The sequence below is a fragment of the Olea europaea genome, chromosome 11, assembly GCF_002742605.1.
Source record: "Olea europaea var. sylvestris chromosome 11, O_europaea_v1, whole genome shotgun sequence".
NCBI lineage: Eukaryota > Viridiplantae > Streptophyta > Magnoliopsida > Lamiales > Oleaceae > Olea > Olea europaea.
In genome coordinates this window covers 22345838-22365707 of record NC_036247.1, presented here as the reverse complement: position 1 = coordinate 22365707, position 19870 = coordinate 22345838, and the positions used below count along the sequence as shown (strand labels likewise).

The window sequence follows — 19870 nt, the reverse complement described above, 5'->3', positions numbered from 1 at the left end:
TTGAATGATGTTTTCCTACTGGTGGTATGGTGCTTCACTATTCTAGGATGGTGAGAGTGTTTTTAGTGTGGTGGAGCTTAATTGTATCTTCAACAAATAATTTGGGGAGAATTTTGGCTGTATAGACTTTAAGTGGCATGCATGGTGATGTGGAGGGATGCGAGAGTAAGCACCAACTTATCGAGTCATGAGATGAGAGTCGATGAAGTAGTATATCAACATACCTCGATCAACCTTGACATGAGCTCACTTTTTGCTTGACCATTAAACATGGGTTATTAGCTAACCAACATCATTAGAGCCCTTATTAGAGAGCCAATTGGACTATTGCACGTAAGTATACGACAAATCGCAATTAACTTCTATAGCACGTACTTTACCTAATTGTCACATCAAGTACTAATTTTCCTCAACTATGAGCAACAATGCACCAAGTCTCATACAAGCCCATCAACACGGTCTCCCTTATTGGAAATTATCGTACTTTCTACACAATCTAAGCGTCCGGCCTGAGGTTACCTTATTATTTACGTAGGAATCGATGCAGCTACCACAATGATTGCCTTTTCACATTTCAAAAGTCTATCCCTTCATGAGAGCAAGAAGTTGACTGCTTAGAAAGAAGCCATGGCTAGAGATAAGGGGGACCATGTTGTGAGGCTGGACATCGAGATCGAAAATTTAAAGACCAATCAAGAGGAGATCAAGGGGTCATTGTTAACATGAGGAAAGAAGTTCATCGAGAAGTACAAGAAATTTAAGGACTACAAGAAGAGTGGCGGCCCTGCTAGGATGAAGGGAATAGACTTAACCTTCAGGAAAGTTAGGGACTGGCTACAGCTCGCTCACCCCAACCACGTCCTAAATAAAGCTTTTTTTAATTAAGGATGGGATAAAGGAGACAGTGAGCAGATGATGCAACTGATGAAGAGAACCACAACCAAACATTTTCTTGCTTGAAAAACATTTACTCCAAGCATATTTTGGGTTGGGCCGTGCCACATTAAACATTGTCACCTCTTGGTGGTGTTCTGATTCATGGTATAATATTTTATTTCCTAGGCTTGGGTGGCAAGTGAGATAACTCACAGACAACTTATCCCTCGAAACTCTTCGTCTCTTCCTGTCAAAACACTTCAGCCAATGGACCCTCCGGCTATCATTCCATCAAGTGGACTGCTGGTTTTGTTGAATAAGCTATGATTTCTAATCTCACTCCTCTTCCTTCCGAAGTGATCAGACCTTCCGAAGGAGAAATGTTAGAATTTCAAAAATCTCTAACTTGTAATTAACTTGGAAAAATAGTTTTCGTTTATCTCACTTTTTTCTCCTGATTTTTTCCTTTCTTTTGTAATAGAACTTTTTGGTGGATATTTTGTAATCATCATAAGCAGAAAGATACTTTCCTTTCCTTTCATATCTTTATCATAGATTTTATCATTGCAACAATTTTTCTGACCTTGGCTCATTTTCACCGTTTTGATATTCAAGCTTTCCCTATTATTGGTAGTATCATCCTTACTGGTAGGAAAGTTTTTCAACTCTTCAACTGTCACAGCTTCGGATATACGCTTTCTTAAATGAGGATTTTAATTTTGTTCTTGCCATTTTTTACACCGTGGTATTGGGGCCATTTTGTCTCAATGTCCTAAGGTAACACTCATGCGCAACCGCCTAGTTTTCCTTGATGCTAACTAATCCTTTTGGGGTATGAAATTTCATACTAAGATGCTACATGGATGTCACTACTTCTCGCCCAATTCAATCGCTAAAATGATTTGTCCCCATGGGACTAAACTATCATCGATAAACATATACAATTGCTCAGCCATAGGCATCCAAGGGTGATCAACCTACATTTGGTCAAATGCACTTCCAAACAGAATAATCACAGAATTACCATTGTTTAACAGCATACAATTGAGGCCATTGAGAGCTATGACTGCCCATAATACTAATCCGTTGCAATAAGGATATAAATCCTTACTCATCATCATTAAATGTGATTGGAATGGATACAATTTTTGGTTTACCTCAAATCCCGAATGTCTCAAACGCAGGTTCCTTAGCGACTCAGGAATAACTTCTTTCTATGTTCATTGTTCCTCCACCAGTGTCATCTTTACTAATTTTTCAAGAATATTTTCAACATAACGTGACCGATTAAAGACAATCCCATCTGATACTCTAGAGATCTTTATTCATGAGATAACATCAACCAGTCTCATATCTTTTATATCAAATTTTGAATTCAACATATCGTCCTATCATTACTACCAACAATGAGCATGTCATCAATATATAGACACAAAATAAAATATCCATTCTCAGTGTCTTTGATATAATAACATTTATTACATTTGTTGATTTTAAATATACTTCCCATCACAGCACATTCAAATTTTACATGCCATTGTTTTGATCTTTGATGTAAATCATACAAGGATTTCATAAGTTTATAGACTTTCATTTCTTAACCATGTGTAATAAAACCCTCAGGTTATGCCATGTAGATTTCTTCATCTAAACCTCCATTCAGAAAGGTTGTTTTCAGATCTATTTGATGTACTTTAAGATTGTGCATGGCAGTAATTGCTAGTACCATTCTTGCGAAATTTATTCTCGTCACATAACAATATGTATCAAAGTAGTCTAGATAAGTGGAAGACAAAATAGCATTATATAGCAATCTCTACAAGAACTATCTCCATTGATTGAGTAAGATCAAATGACATTATTGCGAATCCGCTAGCCAAAGGGTTAAATAGAAAATTAGTTGAAAAATCATTGAGTGGAATGGGACTAAAGCTCATGAAAGAATAAACCAATACAATAAAAACCAAACCTAATTGACTGGAGATCCCAAGATCTAAATTCAAATGGACAGCATAATTGCAAAGATCATGTTGGATCACTATGGGAACTTATCCCAGTCCATTCCTATGATGAAAACAATAATACCCATAAGGAATAAAGGATAAAATAGTAATGCGGATTACTTTTAATTAAGAGATTACCTATGTGAGAGAGAAATGGGGCCACTTCAAAGGAAAATTACCAGGGTTTAATTTTTTAGAAACTCCCAGGCTAGACCAAAGGGGAGCATGGGTTTGGAACAACGAGCCACCCAAATGATCGGCTCATGGATAGTTCCCTCGAGCTCGAGGAGCCCATGAGTCTAAATTAAATGACCGTTGCCAATGGTCACAAAACTTTCCAATGTCCCAATGGTCACAGAATCTGTTTATTTATTTTATTTTTCAAACTCTATAAATACTCCTCATTTCAATACATTTTCACACCAATTCTCTACAATATATCTTCTACATTTTACAATCTAAATTACTTGCTCTTAATTCAATTCTTCATTAGCTATTCCATTATTATTCAATAACAAATCCATTTGATCCATCTATGACATTTTCATTCCTTATATTTTTCTCACTTTATCTCAATTTTATAATTCATCAATCACATTCACACTTCTATATCATATTTATTCATTCCATTTCATTTCCTACAAGTGGATATCAATTCTTATGCTGAGGGACTATTTGTGGCAACTCACCATTGACGTCACAATCTCAATTTCACAATGAGTTTTTCGATCTCAACGATATTCCCTTTCTTGACGATTTAGGCGTCGACGATATGCATAGGAGTAGTTATCCAATTAACTTGGATGATATTGATGAAGGGAAAGCTATGGAACCAAAACTCAAAATGCCAGATACGAGAGTGAAGAGAAAATCTAAAGAAATTGCGAAGTGTTGGTAACACTTCAAATTAGTTTATACAAATCGGACAGTTGATGGAGCCCAAGAATGTAAAGCAGTTTGTACATATTAGCAAACAAGTTGGCATGACAAAAGGGAATCGAAACTATTCACCTTAACAGTAACTACTTGAAATGTTCGCCTAAACATGGACTTGCTGGTCAAACACAAACAAAACGTCAATTCAGTATTCCTTCTCTCGGTACCAATTCTTCTATGAACGTGAATTAATTCGAAGAAAATTGCCATGAAGGAATGGTGAAGTTTGTTGTCCATGCTCAATTACCAGTAAACATAGTGGACAACCAACATTTCACAAAGTTTGTACAAGAATATCTTCAACCAAGATATGTGAAGATAGGTAGAAACACTCTTCATTTCGATGGCATTGAATATTCATTAGGCACAAAAAACAAATAGTACATGATTTACAAAAATATGAGAATGTTATATTGTTTACATCAAATATACGGGAAGGCATTAATAAAAAAGGGTATATAACTACAACGGCTCTATATATACTCACTTTGGATAATGCATAAAAGAATAATTGCTTTTAAAATGATTGAGTTCCCTCACAATGTCAATAACATATTTGATGTTATTATGCAAATTATAAAATTATTGTTGTGAATATAAAATTCATAATTTTACATAGTTCAAGTGTTAATAAACCTATTAGAGAATATAGTATTTCAAAATGTGTCAAAGTCAAGAAGTTATACAATTCAATCAATTTAATGCTAGTAAAAAAGCTCAAAAGGGACAAGTCAGGAATCAAATTGCTACACAAATGTAAAATGACTATTCGATGACTCATACTTGATTCTATAGATTTATTTTATTGTTCTAATCTCCCAATTCCTTCTTTTTTTTTTTTTTTTGTGCTATCAGTATTTAAGCATGTAAGCTTAGTCCACTTGCTATTGAAATGTTTGCTCCAATCTTATAATTCACAATCAAAATGTGTACTAGCATTGTATGATGAAATGTATCCATTATTGAATAAAAAATCATATAATAAAGTTTAATAAAAACAAACGTGCTATTCTAGTAAACTGTTTTGAGAAACAATTTTTCGGAGTAACAAACCTACGTTTCCTACAATTTTAGAATTGAATATGAAAACGAAAAACTAAAAAATGAATTCAAAACTCAAAAGTGAAGTACAACCCAAATGAACCCCAAGTGTTTCTACATAAAATCTTGCAAATGAAATTATAATAACCGACAATTTTTGATAACATATTGATAAGGATTCTGAAATTGTAGGTTTAATATGCATATGGAAAAGAGTACTTATTAGTAACGCCATTATTGTTTTAGAACCCATTACAGAATCAGCCAATCAGAGGCACCAAGGAGAGACTGTTGAAATCCATGCAACCAAACATGCGATGAATATCTTCATAATTTTCAATGGTACCTGTAATGAAACGGTGCCGTTTCTTGCCTGGTCGCTGCCCTAATCCCCAACCACTTCTCCAGTGACATTCCGATTCTCTCTTCCACAAGTGATTCGTGCGAATGATTTGCAAAGCCAATTGATCTCTCTATACGGCCATTCTTCCCTCTTCTCAATTCGTCTACCACCGCGCGTTTTCTAGCTATCTCTGTCGCGATTACCTCTTGTCTGATCCTTTCTTTCTCTAGCTCTATAAGAATCGCTTCACGCAATTTTCTTTGCTCCAGAAAATCGTTACCAGGCGGTCTCAAATATCCTGCTGGAACAACCAGTAGAAAACAGTATAAAATACAAAAAATCAAAATCAAAATACATATTTCAATTTCGGGAACTAAGCTGTCGAATTTTCAGAGAATGAAAAAATATTCTGAAATTGAATAAAACCTCGGGAGGCTTGTTCTGTGAGGAAACTGTAAGGAGAAGCTTGTTCACCAATTGTTCGATAATTGAACTCCATTATTGCATACCAAGAATTTAAAGTAGGGTTGTGTACAGAGAGTTTAAATTTCTATGCTTAGATAAAGAATAATGGTGATTGGTTAAAAAAAGAGACGTGCTTGCCTTTTTTAACACGTCTTTAGTTGAACTCTCAGCCAATGCTGGCTCGTCATAACTAACTCCTTATAAAGAAAAAATGGGAAAATTACCCAAAAACCTACATTTTAATTATATATTTCACTTGTCAAATCTTAAAATTTTCTTTTCACGTTAAACCCACATCGCACCATTTCTCTCTCTATCACATAAACAATCTAAATAGCTGGCTTCGGTCAGGAGCGAATCCGGGATGTTAAGCCAGCATGGACAGCTGTAATAAAATATTAAGAGCTCGTTTGATGTCATTTTTTGCAAAAAAAAAATGTATTTTGAAATAGTAATTTGATGGAGAATGTGTAGTTAAAAATAATAAACTTTTTTGATTTTACGTGTAATATTATTTTATTAAAAAATATTTGATCGAAAATAAAAGAAAGAAAAATGTATTCTGAACTAAATGGGAATCAAACAAAACTTAAAATTTAAATAAAATAATTATTTTGTTGAAATTGAACATATATAGAATAAATCGTACTCACCAAATAACATTATTGCTTTGTATAATTCAAAGGAAGAGCATGGTGTTTGAATTTTTACAATTGCATAAAAACTAATAAAATCTTACATATATTATTTTGATAAACTTTGTATCACAACTCATTAAGTGTCATAGTCGTCAAGCTTTCACTATATCCTAAAATAGCTCACAGGTTCGATTCTCCACTGACTTCCTTATTTCAATGGTTTTTGGTTAAAATTGTATAACTAAAAAAAGCAAAAGGAAGCGCCAACCAAAGATTCGAGCCTGGGACATCAAAGAAGCAAAAGAAAGCAACAACCAACTTGGCTAGAAGGAATATTTGGAAGAAAAATAATTCACCAGTAATATATACTATATATTTGTCCGTTCTCAGAAAAAAAAGGCTCCTAGCGATCAGCACACACGGCCGCGGTGGCTCGCCGGGTGCTGGATCCGCCAGTGGCTCCGGTGACAAAAGTAAGGACTGATTTGCAAATGAGGAATTAGCATGCCCACTCACTTCAAAACCCTTAGTCAACGACAAAAGCAAGAAGAAAATTTACTACGGCTGCCGCGGTTGTTATGGGCCTTTCGAAGGAAAAAAAATGTACTCCAACAATCGATCTGCTTTGGTGATATATTTTGGGGTGGTGGATTTTGATGCATTTTTGTTGATGGTGGTGCAGTGGTGATACCAATGATGATGTCGGTTGTAGTGATGGTGGTGGTGGTGTCTGACATAAGTGTTTGGAGGCAATGGAAGATCATGAGAAAGGTTTGGAGGGAATTGGAAGAGTTGCCACCGATAGCCCCTATCCACCACCAACAGCAAAGTTAATAAGAATAATTATAGGGATTATTTATAAATTGAAACGTGCTGGGCGTACAAGGGACCCCTGCCAGACAACAATAAGCGTGGGCCCTGGAGCAATTTTTTTTTTTTTTTTTTTTTTTTCAAATGGGACTAGCCCCTACAGTGAGGGGTCGGTATAACCACTATAGGTTCTCCTTTATAAGTTAGTTTTTACCCGATGGAAAAATATGTAGAATATTTCATTCTAGCAAAATATTAATGAAGCTCATCGGTCAACCAACAACTTTTAAGGTCGACGTTCAATGTACAGCAACAAGATCCTCAGTTATACATTGTTCGATCATGTTGACCAAAAGAGATAAATATGTATATTCTGGCCACTCTAAATTTATGGTAAGTTTAACTTGTATTAATCAAGTTAGCATTTTCTAGTAAGTTTTATTAGTAGCTTACCTTTTAGATCTACTGGAAATTGGAATAAGACCAATTTTCAATTTATTCTGATATGGAGTCACATAGAGACATAGAGATGAAATTTTTCTGAATTTAAGCCACGAACAAATTATATTACAAATTTGTAGGTGGATGAGCGAACCACGGAGGAAAAGGCCACAGATGCCTACCTACCGATTACTTTTGTCAAAGGAATGTAAAATGGTGGTGACCTTATAAATGTTAACTATAACCTTTGTAACTAGGTCTGTGTTAATTGTAACATGTTGTGACCAAGTCTGTACATGTTAATTATGATCGGTTTGTGACCAAAACTGTCTTCATTGTGACTATCCATGCTCACTTCTGCCTTAATTGTGATTGACCAAATTAACAGTGGCTTGATTACATACAGTCCAATTAGACTAACCTGGTCACAAACAATTACTCTGAAGACAAACTTGGTATGGAATAAAAAAATTTTCATCTCATCGCTCTCTTATCCTAAAAAGAGGAAAGAAAGAAAATGAGGGAGCTACCTTAATAGCAACCAATTCTATTCAAAATTCTAAGTACTTATTGGTACAAATTTTAAACCAATTAAAATCAATTTTTTGACTGTTATTTCACTATTTCAACCATCATTTTTGAATTCTTCTCTCACAGGTAGGATCCACTTTATTTTTAACGGTCAAAACATCAATTATCAAAATTCCTACCAAACAAGTATTAATTTATGAGATCTAAAATGTGTGATTTGTAATAAAATTTGTAATTGTGACTTATAATTTGTGCCTTCATGATCGATAAATAAATTATGATTAATTAATTTGATTATTTGTGACTGAATCTTTGTTAACTGTGGTCGATTGTGACAAGGTCCATCTTTACTGTGACGGTATGTGATCAAGCTGTATTAACAATGATGCGTAACTAAACATCTATTAACAATGATTGTTTTCGACAGAACTTGATTACATTTAAAGTTTGTGACCAAAATATATATTAATTGTAATTCTTTGTGACAAAATCTGTGTTAACTTGGACCAGTTGTGACCAATATAATGTTGAATGTGACCTGTTGGCTGATTATGACTTGTTATCACAATTATTATAAAAAAAAAAAAAAATTATTTGGCAGAAACTATTCTAAATTAAAGACTTAAGTTACAATCAATCGTCATAATATTTTATGGTGATGGTCTAGGTTCATATCAGACGTGGGTATAGTTTATGAGTCATTATAAAGTGAATTCATGAAATTGTCGCTAAATTAATTCAATTACAGAAACTTTGAGATTTGGATTCATCAATCGTGGGAGAATATAGGTGAAGATGTTGAAGGTAAGAGAAGTTGAAAAAATAACTAATTAAAAATACAAGTTTATTTTAAAAATTATAAATTTGAATTTTCCCCCAAATTCCCCCCTTCCCCTCTCTCTAGAGTTTCCTTTTTCTCTCTTCCCCAGATTTTTTAATGATTATAAATTTTAATTTTCCCCAAAATTCTCTCTCTCTCTCTCTCTCTCTCTCTCTCTCTCATGGCTTTACTCATCTCTCTTCTTTGTAGGTCTGTATGCCATCGCGAAGGATTTCATTTCGTATCTACCAAGACGATGCATTTCCATGGAGGTTTAGAGGTAGTTGTGTGAAGTCTATTAGATGGAATCAATCATGGAAATTGAATCAAAAGTAGGATTGGAGGACTTGGGTGAAAAAAGACCGGCTAAAAAGGATAGGAAAGTGTTGAAAGAAGCTAAGAGGATTAGAAGCGCGGGAGGTTTGGCCGTGAATACAAAGTTGGCGAAGATGGGGTTGTTGTTGGTGGCGATGGGGAAGGGGAAGGTGGCAGAGATGATTAAATTATCCCGTATATTATTATTATTATTATTCAACACCTGATTTATGAAAATTATTATTATTCTTCTTCAACACCTGATTTATGAAAATTATTATTATTCTTCTTCAACACCTGATTGATTTTACAAGTTTGATAAATATAAAATTGTATTCTTAATGTATTGTAATTATGCATTTTTCTCATTTCTTCAACAAACTACTTGGGCGTGAAGTGGGACTCTTCTTAGCTCATGTTTAGGCTCCATTACAAGTGGAAATTACAGGAAGTAAGACACTGAGAGATCCCATTTCATAATCATATGTTAGGATTTATATTTCAAAAATAAGATGTTTTGTTAATTAATTAATATATTTTAAATATTAATAATTATATTACAAAATTAAATATACATATTCATCCTACCCAATTACACATACCAAAACTCTAATCATTTTCATCCTTTCCATTCTCTCTTCCCTCTTTATCCCAACTTCTCTTATATCTCTAGCCGATCGCTGCTTCCACCACCCTCGCTAGCGCCACCACATCACTGGCACCACCTCGCAATTACCACGCTTGACCACCTCACCACACCCACCAAAAAATCTCCAATGCTGCAACGACCGTCGATGCATCATCACCACAAATCCTTTATTTTCACCTCAACTATCAACACCACACCAAACAAATCAAGAGAAATAAAAAGAGATGGGAAATAAAGAAAAGGATCGCCCCGCACCTCCAGCGACGTAACGACTCACAGCATCGATGATGCCAAGATCTGGGAAAATTTGTGGGTAAATGATGAGATCCGGAGATATGTCGGGATTTGCTGCAGTGGCAATCGATGGGATTTGGGAGAATTTGTGTCGTGCTGTGCACAGCAACAGCACGTTAACATCTTGAGGTGGTGGCGATTTGCGTAAGGTTGTGAGGGTGTTGACTATTTTTGTGGGTGATTTTTGTTGGTTGTGTTTATCATTGGTAGTGTTGTGGCGGTGGTCATCACAGCAGTAGTGTCAGCATTAGTGGTGATGGTACTTGTGTTCTATAGTGGACTGATTTGTTTGAGGAGGTAGTGGTAGTTCTAACGATAACAACGACGGTGGTGCTGCTGCTGGAGACAATGATGAGATGGTGCTCGCAAGTGTTGATGGTAGTCACAAATTATTTGGTTGACTGTGACCATTATTTATAACCAATAAAAAAGATAAATTGTGACCAAGAAAAAAGTATGACCTAAAAATTGTTAATTTGTGTCGATAATTTGATAATTTGTGACCGTATAATAAATTGTGATTTGAAACCAATAAATAAATTGTGATTGATGAACAAATTGTAACCTATAAATTTTTTGAATTTTGATAGTAAAATAATTTGACATATAGAAATTTTGATTTATGATCGAAAAATAATATGTTACTAACTAAATTGTTAATTTGTGACTAAATTATATATATTTGTGACCTTAGTATATAATTAATTAATTGAATCATAAATAAATTTTAATAAATATTTGATTTTTTAAATTTGACATCTTTGTTCTTAATTTTGAAATTGGTGATACCTAACTTCTTAGTTAAGAAACTTTCCCCATTAAAATAAGTTATTGGGACAAAAAAAAGTTTTAGAATAGTGATTTTTTAAATAATGTATGGCTAAAATAAGGGGAAAATTGAATTTCTGTGTACCATTATTTCATTGGAGTTTACATGGTTGAAAATGAATTTTGAAAAAATAGAGTACAAAGAGGAGCTTAGTTCCTATCATAAGTTGGCAGAGACAATATCTTCCTGCTTTTTAAAATAAAATTTTAATGGTTATGACTAAGGTAAAATCGTGATAATGTAGCGATACTCGAACATGCAACTGAATTGCCTGTTCTTAGGAGAGCAACACCAGGGTTCATTAGTGCATATTTTGTCAAAATTTATAATTACTTATAAATGGATGATTCCAATGAATGTATGGTTAAAAGTAGATAAAGTTTGTAAATCTTAAAAAATAACGAAATGGTAAAGTTTAACTAGCTTATAAACAATTATAAACTTTAAAAAACAGGATTATTTAGAGTACATAGCTATGATGACAAATGAAAGCGAGCAAATAACCATTTGACTTGTTAACTTTACACATTGAGATTTGAGATTAGTGTAAGGTATTTTATGAGATTTCCTATCTTTTCATCGGCATTGGGTGAGATATTGAAAAGGAACAGGTTTATTATAAGATAGTTTGCATCCTTCCAATTGTTAAGGAAGCGAATTCCACGTATGCTAGATGTAAGATAGTTTGCATCCTTCCAATTGTTAAGGAAGCGAATTCCACGTATGCTAGATGTAGCATCAGAAGAACAAACCATTGGAAGGCAACTCTAAATTACAATTCTATTTCCGCCTACGGATGCAAGCATAAGGGTAGAGATTCAGCAAGGATTTGGCTTCTTCTATTCAAATTTACAATTCTATTTCCGCCTATGGATGCAAGCATAAGGGTAAAGATTCAGCAAGGATTTGGCTTCTTCTATTCAAGTAAGAAGGTGTGTAAAGATTCACAGACATCACTCATAAAACACTAATTTCGTGAGAAGAGCTTTTATAGGTAAAAATGCTACTCTGTCCAACACAGCAATATGGTCCTTGTTCATCTCAACAAAAGAAAGAAAAGCAAAAGAAATTAGATGTAGGTGGACGTGGATACAATTGCAGAGCGCAGGAAGAACGCAAAACTTGTTTTGAGAACTTCCTTCACGAACTCATTAAGATGTCTCCTAAAGCATGAAAATGGGACACGATATTATTCACAAAAATGTGTTGAAAAATATACCCTTACCTGAAAGGAGAGGACGCAAGAATCAAGAGCCTCAAATCTACACTTGACAATAAATTCCATACCAATGACTTAGAGCATCTCCAAGGGGGATGTGGATAGCACTGCCACATCACCCACAATAAGCTTACATGGCAAAAGAAAAGGTGCTCTAACTTAATTTTTTAAATTTGTCTTCATTGGAGGATGTGTTCATTTAATTTTTTTATAATTTATCACCCTCTCTACATCCTCTCTCTTGTACATGTGGCCTTCGATTGGTACAATCCACATCCCATTGGAAATGCTCTTCTTTCCATTCTCATCTTGTTTTCCACATGTACAACAACTCACATTGTTGCAAAGGAGATGCTCTTAGCCAACCAGATTTCTCAAGTTGTGGAGGGCAAGAGAAAGGCATATATGCAACAGAGGATAAATCAAAGAATTGGTTCTCCAGCACCCAACAGCAGCTACAATAAGGCTAAGAGTTACATTTTAGGGGCATACAATTAATACGTTCTAGTCCCAATTATCAGCATAGAATTAACTCTTACACGTCCCAATAATCACACCAACCAAATTTCTATGTTCCTATAGTCCAAGACAATTACCACCTAGTTCCAACCATTCGATGTCAGTCTTGTTTGATTTGATATTCCCATGTAGTAGAACTATTGCTCCCATAAAGAAACCAAGTCGAGATTCAGATTGTTATACCTAGAGTATATCATCATCATCATCATCATCATCATCATGAAACCTCTTCAATCTCACCATGGTCGCCTAAATACTCATATAGGCATGGATTCATCTTTTTATCACTAGTAGGCATTTCAGACTACTTTGATGAAGCTATATGGGCAATCACTCTCCATAAGTACAGACCCATTAACTAATTTAAGATTGGTTAAATAGAGCCAAGGATCTCTGCACAAGATATAAGGTTTATACTTGGCCGTTTAAGAATTCAGGCTTCTAATTTCAAATCACAAAACTGATTGGTATTACACTTTATGGCATACACACAATCACAGGTGAATATGAGCACATTTTCACCTCAGCTTAATGATAAGGTGTAAAAGATTAGAAGTAAAAGTTAGCACTTCCGTATGAACAAGAACTTAACGCAACTTACAACAATTAGCATTCATATATTCTGTAATGCATAACATATCTATATAAAAATAGAGAGACTGGACGAAAAAAGAATATGGGTTATGAGATTAAAAAGCCTCAGCAACAAAACAACATACATAACTTATAACCTGCAGAGAGTTATTTGTAAGCACGGTAGATGATAGTGCAACTGTAATAAATAAGGATCAATATCCTACTAAACATAAAAGTCAATAATCATAAACAAACATTAATCGAACTTGAAACACAATAAAAGAAAAATAAAAAAATAAAATAAAAAAATAAAAAATCAACATAGATATTCATGTGCTCTTATCTTTTTATGCACTTAGTTGCCCCCCACATTACATTTCTAAATTAATTGGTCATCGTATTCTCATCCTTTCATACGTTAACCAAGTAGAGAATTAGCCTTTTTTACTGAATATCGTCTATATCTTTTCTTTTGAAACATAAAAGAATTGCTTCAGGCAATGTAGTGAAGAGAGAGTCAACAGCAAGTTAGAACAATAAACGAAAAGACATAACACTAGTTCTCAAGATCAATGGGTTTTATACCTAACACGAGCGACTTGATTAAGTGGATACAATTTTCATTCTTAAAGAAAGAATCAACAGCGAGTTAGAACAATAAACAAAAAGGACATAACACTAGGGCTCAAGATGAATGTATTTTAATACCTCTAACACGAGCATCTTGATTAAGTGGATACAATTTTCATTCTTACAGAAAGAGTCAACAGCGAGTTAGAACAATAAACAAAAAGGACATAACACTAGGGCTCAAGATGAATGTATTTTAATACCTCTAACACGAGCAACTTGATTAAGTGGGCACAGTTTTCATGTTTCCAGAACCCAAATCATCAGAAATTTCTTATAAAAAAAAGTGGCAAAACTCGAACTGGCAATTATAATAAAATTCAAATCTAAAAAAAGTTATAATTGCAGAGTCGATAAGAACAGATAAAGATAAAAGGAAGTATAAACCACTTTTATTAAAACAGTAAAAATTGCAGAGTCAACAAGAACAGATAAACCACAGTTTTGAGATTAATCACACAGTAAAAACTACACACCGCCACAAATAAATGAGGAAATCGAGACCAGTAGTGAATCAAGTACTAAGCAAGTTGATAGTCATCGTCAGCGAACCGATCGCGATCGACAAAAACGATAGCATAGAGAGCATAAATTATCCCAGGAACGTAGCCTAGAATAGTCAACACCAAACATATGAAAAACTCCACCTATAAAAACAAAATACACACACTTAGCAACACAATCATTAAAGGAGAATATATCTACGAAAGGAGCTTACAGAGCAGCAGCCGTGTCGGAGGCAAACTCCGAGTGGAGGGAGGAGAATAGCGAGTATGATTTCGCAAAGAAATACGCATCCTTCTGACATTTTTTCCGATTTCCGATCCGACTGATTCTAATTCTAGACAGAGAGCGTGAATTGGACAATTTTGCTACTCAGACAGGCTCACGAATAGGTTAGAAAACAGACTGACGGCCGCAGGCCATATCTCCCAGTGGCAAAGGTGGGCGGACAGGGTTCAGCGCGGCAGTGTGCTGAGTTCGATTCCCCGCAAGGTGAAATTGGCTTTGTTGCAAGTAGGAGTTACCATATGGGTTAACAACCTTGGCCTATCCATGTGCTCTCCACCCTAGCTCCTGGGAGGCACATCCTGCGATTTACCTCCTCCACGATGACCCAAGACAGGGTCGGTGGGGACGCTTAAGATTGGGGTTCAACCTTTTTTTTTTTTTTAGAAAACAGACTGAAGTGAAAAAGGGTTTTTGACTGAAAAAAATAAATAAATAAACAAAAGATGATTAAATAATTATATGAAAAACTCCACCTATAAAAACAAAATACACACACTTAGCAACACAATCATTAAAGGAGAATATATCTACGAAAGGAGCTTACAGAGCAGCAGCCGTGTCGGAGGCAAACTCCGAGTGGAGGGAGGAGAATAGCGAGTATGATTTCGCAAAGAAATACGCATCCTTCTGACATTTTTTCCGATTTCCGATCCGACTGATTCTAATTCTAGACAGAGAGCGTGAATTGGACAATTTTGCTACTCAGACAGGCTCACGAATAGGTTAGAAAACAGACTGACGGCCGCAGGCCATATCTCCCAGTGGCAAAGGTGGGCGGACAGGGTTCAGCGCGGCAGTGTGCTGAGTTCGATTCCCCGCAAGGTGAAATTGGCTTTGTTGCAAGTAGGAGTTACCATATGGGTTAACAACCTTGGCCTATCCATGTGCTCTCCACCCTAGCTCCTGGGAGGCACATCCTGCGATTTACCTCCTCCACGATGACCCAAGACAGGGTCGGTGGGGACGCTTAAGATTGGGGTTCAACCTTTTTTTTTTTTTTAGAAAACAGACTGAAGTGAAAAAGGGTTTTTGACTGAAAAAAATAAATAAATAAACAAAAGATGATTAAATAATTGTTTCTCTCTTCACAAACCAAAAAATTAACAATTCTCTCTCTCTCTCTCTCTCTCTCTCTCTCTTCCCGAATCAGAACAATTCTCTCAGCTCCTGTACGCCGCCGGCGACTCAAGTGGAAAAGGGGAAACTCGTTTTATGAAAGATATGGTTCTTCACTAAATTGAGGGAATTAATTGGGACGTCGAGAAATTTGAATTCGTAACCGATCGAGGATAGTTAATAATAAATGGTATTGCTAAAGTCTTCCTCGAGGCACATCATAGTTACTGTATCTACAATATACAGGGAAATCTGAAGACTATGTATCGAGGTAATGGCATCGTTGCGTTATTTAGGAGAGCTGCAGAGGTTACAGTTTTGAAGAGTTTGAGAAGTTCTTGGTTAAAATAGAAAGTAAATCGCATGCTGCATGAAACTATCTAACAGGGATGGGGACTGAACATTGGACATGATCACATTTTTCTGGATGTCGATACAACGTCAAACAATGCGGAGTTGCCCAATACTTTGTTCAAAAAGGATCGAGAATTACTAATTCTCGAAATGATTGAGCAGATTCGTAACAAGTTATAATAGTGGTTTTAGGATCGACGTAAGGAATCACAGAGTTGTACAAGTGTGCTAACCCCCACTCAGGAAAATAAACTTTTCAATACTCTAGAGGTGGCGAGAAAGATATGTGTAGAACCAATGGATTAGTTTCGCTTCTCCGTGAGATGTGCACGTAATTTTGGATACATCGTGAACTTGAATGATTATAAGTGCACGTGTAAACAGTTTCAATTGGAGAGTTTTCTATGTACATATGCAGTAACAGTGGTTATGCATAGAAAATTCCCACAACACTCCTTATGCAGTGTTTATTACATGGCTGATTATTGGATAGCAGCGTATGTCGAAACAATATTTTCTGTACCAAACAAAGCCAAGTGGGAAGTTCTCGACCACATTCTTCCACTAAATAATTTGTTGCCACTAGAAGTCGGACCACGTACTACTGGACATAGACATACGTCTAGAATACCATCAATCGGAGAATTTTTCCAACCTCGTAAGTGCGATATGTGCGGCGTAACAAAGCATACTGAAAGATTTTGCATAAGTCAGATTCTTCTAAATAACAACGCAACAGATGTGTAATGAAATTTAATTTTTATATACTATTTTCACATTCTATCAGTATTTGAAATCGTAATACTTGAAGATTTTTTTTAAAAAAACCTACTGTATTCTCCACTTGTTTATTTAATATTTGATTTAATTTTTTATATAAATATTTCATTAACTAATTGAATTGATTACATTTATTATTCATGTAATACTCATTTACTTTATTTAATTATTCATTATACACAAAATACATAAACATTTAACATACTTCATGAAACATTTAAAAAAACAAATAAACTGTAAAATAAATAATATACATTTTACAATTATTTCATAATTATAAATGAATGAATGAATTGTACAATATTAAAATAAATGTTACAATATGTACAATTATTTCATAAAAAATGTACATGTCTAATATTTACTGATCACCATTAAATTCAAATAAATTACATCCTAATTTCTTTTTCCAATTTTGTATTCATACCTAGTTGATTGCATCAACCTTATGTGTCATATTAAAAAATTCTATATGCTTGATGATGAATATATCGCAATCACCCATACAATCAAACAATATTGTATTAGTTCGAGGCTGTGTAGCTAGAACCTAAATTGTAAATTTAAAAAATAAAATTACAAACAATTACAATATTTGCTACCTCGTCGTCATCGTGGCCCGTATGGTGGTCAGTCTGTCCTGTGCAGTAATATTCGCTCATCTAACTATCATGAGAACTATCACAGACATCGACGCCAGATTTTGCTCCAGCTGACCTTGTGTCAAGCATGAATGATCGGGATCGTACACATACATAGTCAAGTCGATGAATATGATCTCCATACAACGTAGTGATGATTCATACACAACGATATGTACAGAAGCGTACAATCCTCCCATGACTTTCCCCCGACTCCCGGTGACATCCTTACAACCCACTCCATCATATATGCGGGCACCGTGTACTCGTTACCTATAACTTGGATCGACTGGTACTTAATGTCAACGGCATGGACGAACTCGATGTTCAATATGAGTCAGTCAGGAATGTTGAACGATTTTAGATTCTTTTAACTCAATCTCGTAGCAAAGTCATGGCCAAGTCAATGTGCTATATCGGGAAACGCCAATAAAAAATGAGTTATTTCATTTCATAAAATCAAAATTATGTATACATAATAAATAACAATATTGTTACTTCACTTACATCGTCGGCGAGTCAAGTCCCCAAAGTGGTGATGCCATGGAACCACTTATAAGGGTCTGAGATCATCTTCTGAGCAATCGTGCGGCTGACTCTGAAAAAATAAGAAAAGAAATTGTTAAAAGAAGTATAGATGTGTCAGTGTCTACGTACTGTACTAATTGTATAAAATACAATACTTACCCGGGCCTAATTGCCTTCCACTTTGTCTCAAATGATTTTCACTTGTTGTGGTCCACCTTTCTGAATAAATTGAGATGTATCTTGTCGACGAACCTACTCCTCAGTAAAGGGAGAAACGACGCATTATGACGGCACTTTCGGCCTCTTACAAACCACCTGCTCCAACACTTCAACAGCACGTGTCCTCTGATCTTCCATCTCAGGGATCTCCACCTCCCCGGCCATCGAGACCATTCCCTCACCTGCCATCGGAACCACCTCCTCCATCCCCTTCACAACCACCCCCTTCGCCATCGGGCTCACCCCCTCCGTACTCCTCTGTACCTGTATCCTATCCGACATCCCTTCTTTCTCTCATGTACCGCCTCCGACTCTTATACCATCTCCACCATCCTCATCGGGGCGACACCCTCCGTCACCTTCTGCACCCCCTCCATGGCCTCCTCGACCATCTTTCCCGTTGCCATTGGGGCCACACCTTCCGCAACCTTCTATATCCTCTCGCATGTTGCGGTCGAGGCTACACTCTCCGTAGTATACTTAAAGAATGACTCAAATACAACATCTGATGGCCACAACGAATCGACATAATCCCCCTCGCCCATGAGAACCACCATTCCCTCCATCCCGATAACTGCCAACACCTCCCTTATCCCCTCCATCCCGATAACCATCAGTCTGTCACAGGCCTACTATTTCGCCTTGTATCACTGCAACCTCAGCATAAACGTCTCCTAACCCGGCTCATAGCATCACGACATCATCTCGTAACTCTGCCATGTTGCCTCTCATCTCTATCAGGAGTTTGAAAAAATCATCTGTCAAAGCACGGCGACTAGGTGCAAAAGGTTATATACTGAACGACCCTCCTAAAAAAATAAATATTACAAATGAATAACTTCATTGAAAAAACCAAAATGACAATGACAAATTATTTTTAATTAACATATCCTATCTCGATCCACGCGCGACTCGAGCATCTGAACGTCTGGCGCGGTCGAACGTGATCTTCTCGATGGTGGTGACATCCTCGACGGAGGTGATACTGGAAGGCCCTCCTGAAAAAATAAATATTCAACAAATTATATTATACGATCAAAGCCATATTCAACAAATTATATTCAATTAACATCTGGATCCACGCTGGACTCTGGTATCTAATCATCAGGAGCAGTTGGAACAAACAGTTCACGAATATAAATATGACTCTCCTCCTCGATCGACGGTACCAACTCATTAAGGACTTTAAGCTGACATTTTAACATTTCACAGTTAATGACTATGTATTGAGATTTTAAAAGGACATGCAATATAATCACAAATATGTAATACGTACCTCAGGATCGTCGAGGAGAGCTAATAACTGTCTGGCAAGTGGCTTGTCTTGTGCTCGCCAGTGATGTGTCCGAGGGCAGCATAGCTCACCCTCCCGCATACCGACTAGTCAAGATGGGGACAATCTCGCACACACATATCTGCAGCAATTACAATTATTATATATAGAATTTAATAAAAAAAATGTAGATAATTCATTAATTTAAACATATACCTGCAACGCCAACGAC

At 35.8% G+C, this 19870-nt stretch overlaps 1 protein-coding gene across 2 annotated transcripts; it reads right to left on the bottom strand.

Moving 5' to 3' along the window:
- Positions 1-4898: 4898 nt before the first annotated feature.
- LOC111403780 lies at positions 4899-5820 on the bottom strand. 2 transcript variants are annotated; one of them, XM_023032403.1, is made up of 2 exons: positions 5626-5820; positions 4899-5497 (listed from the first exon to the last, which is right to left on the bottom strand). In XM_023032403.1, the coding sequence occupies exons 1-2, from the start codon at positions 5696-5698 to the stop codon at positions 5193-5195; spliced, it is 378 nt and encodes a 125-aa protein (XP_022888171.1). In that variant the 5' UTR covers positions 5699-5820; the 3' UTR covers positions 4899-5192. The 2 variants fall into 2 exon arrangements, with proteins under 2 accessions (XP_022888171.1, XP_022888170.1); XM_023032402.1 differs by having other exon boundaries at positions 4899-5500; positions 5626-5814.
- Between the last annotated feature and the right edge of the window lie 14050 nt (positions 5821-19870).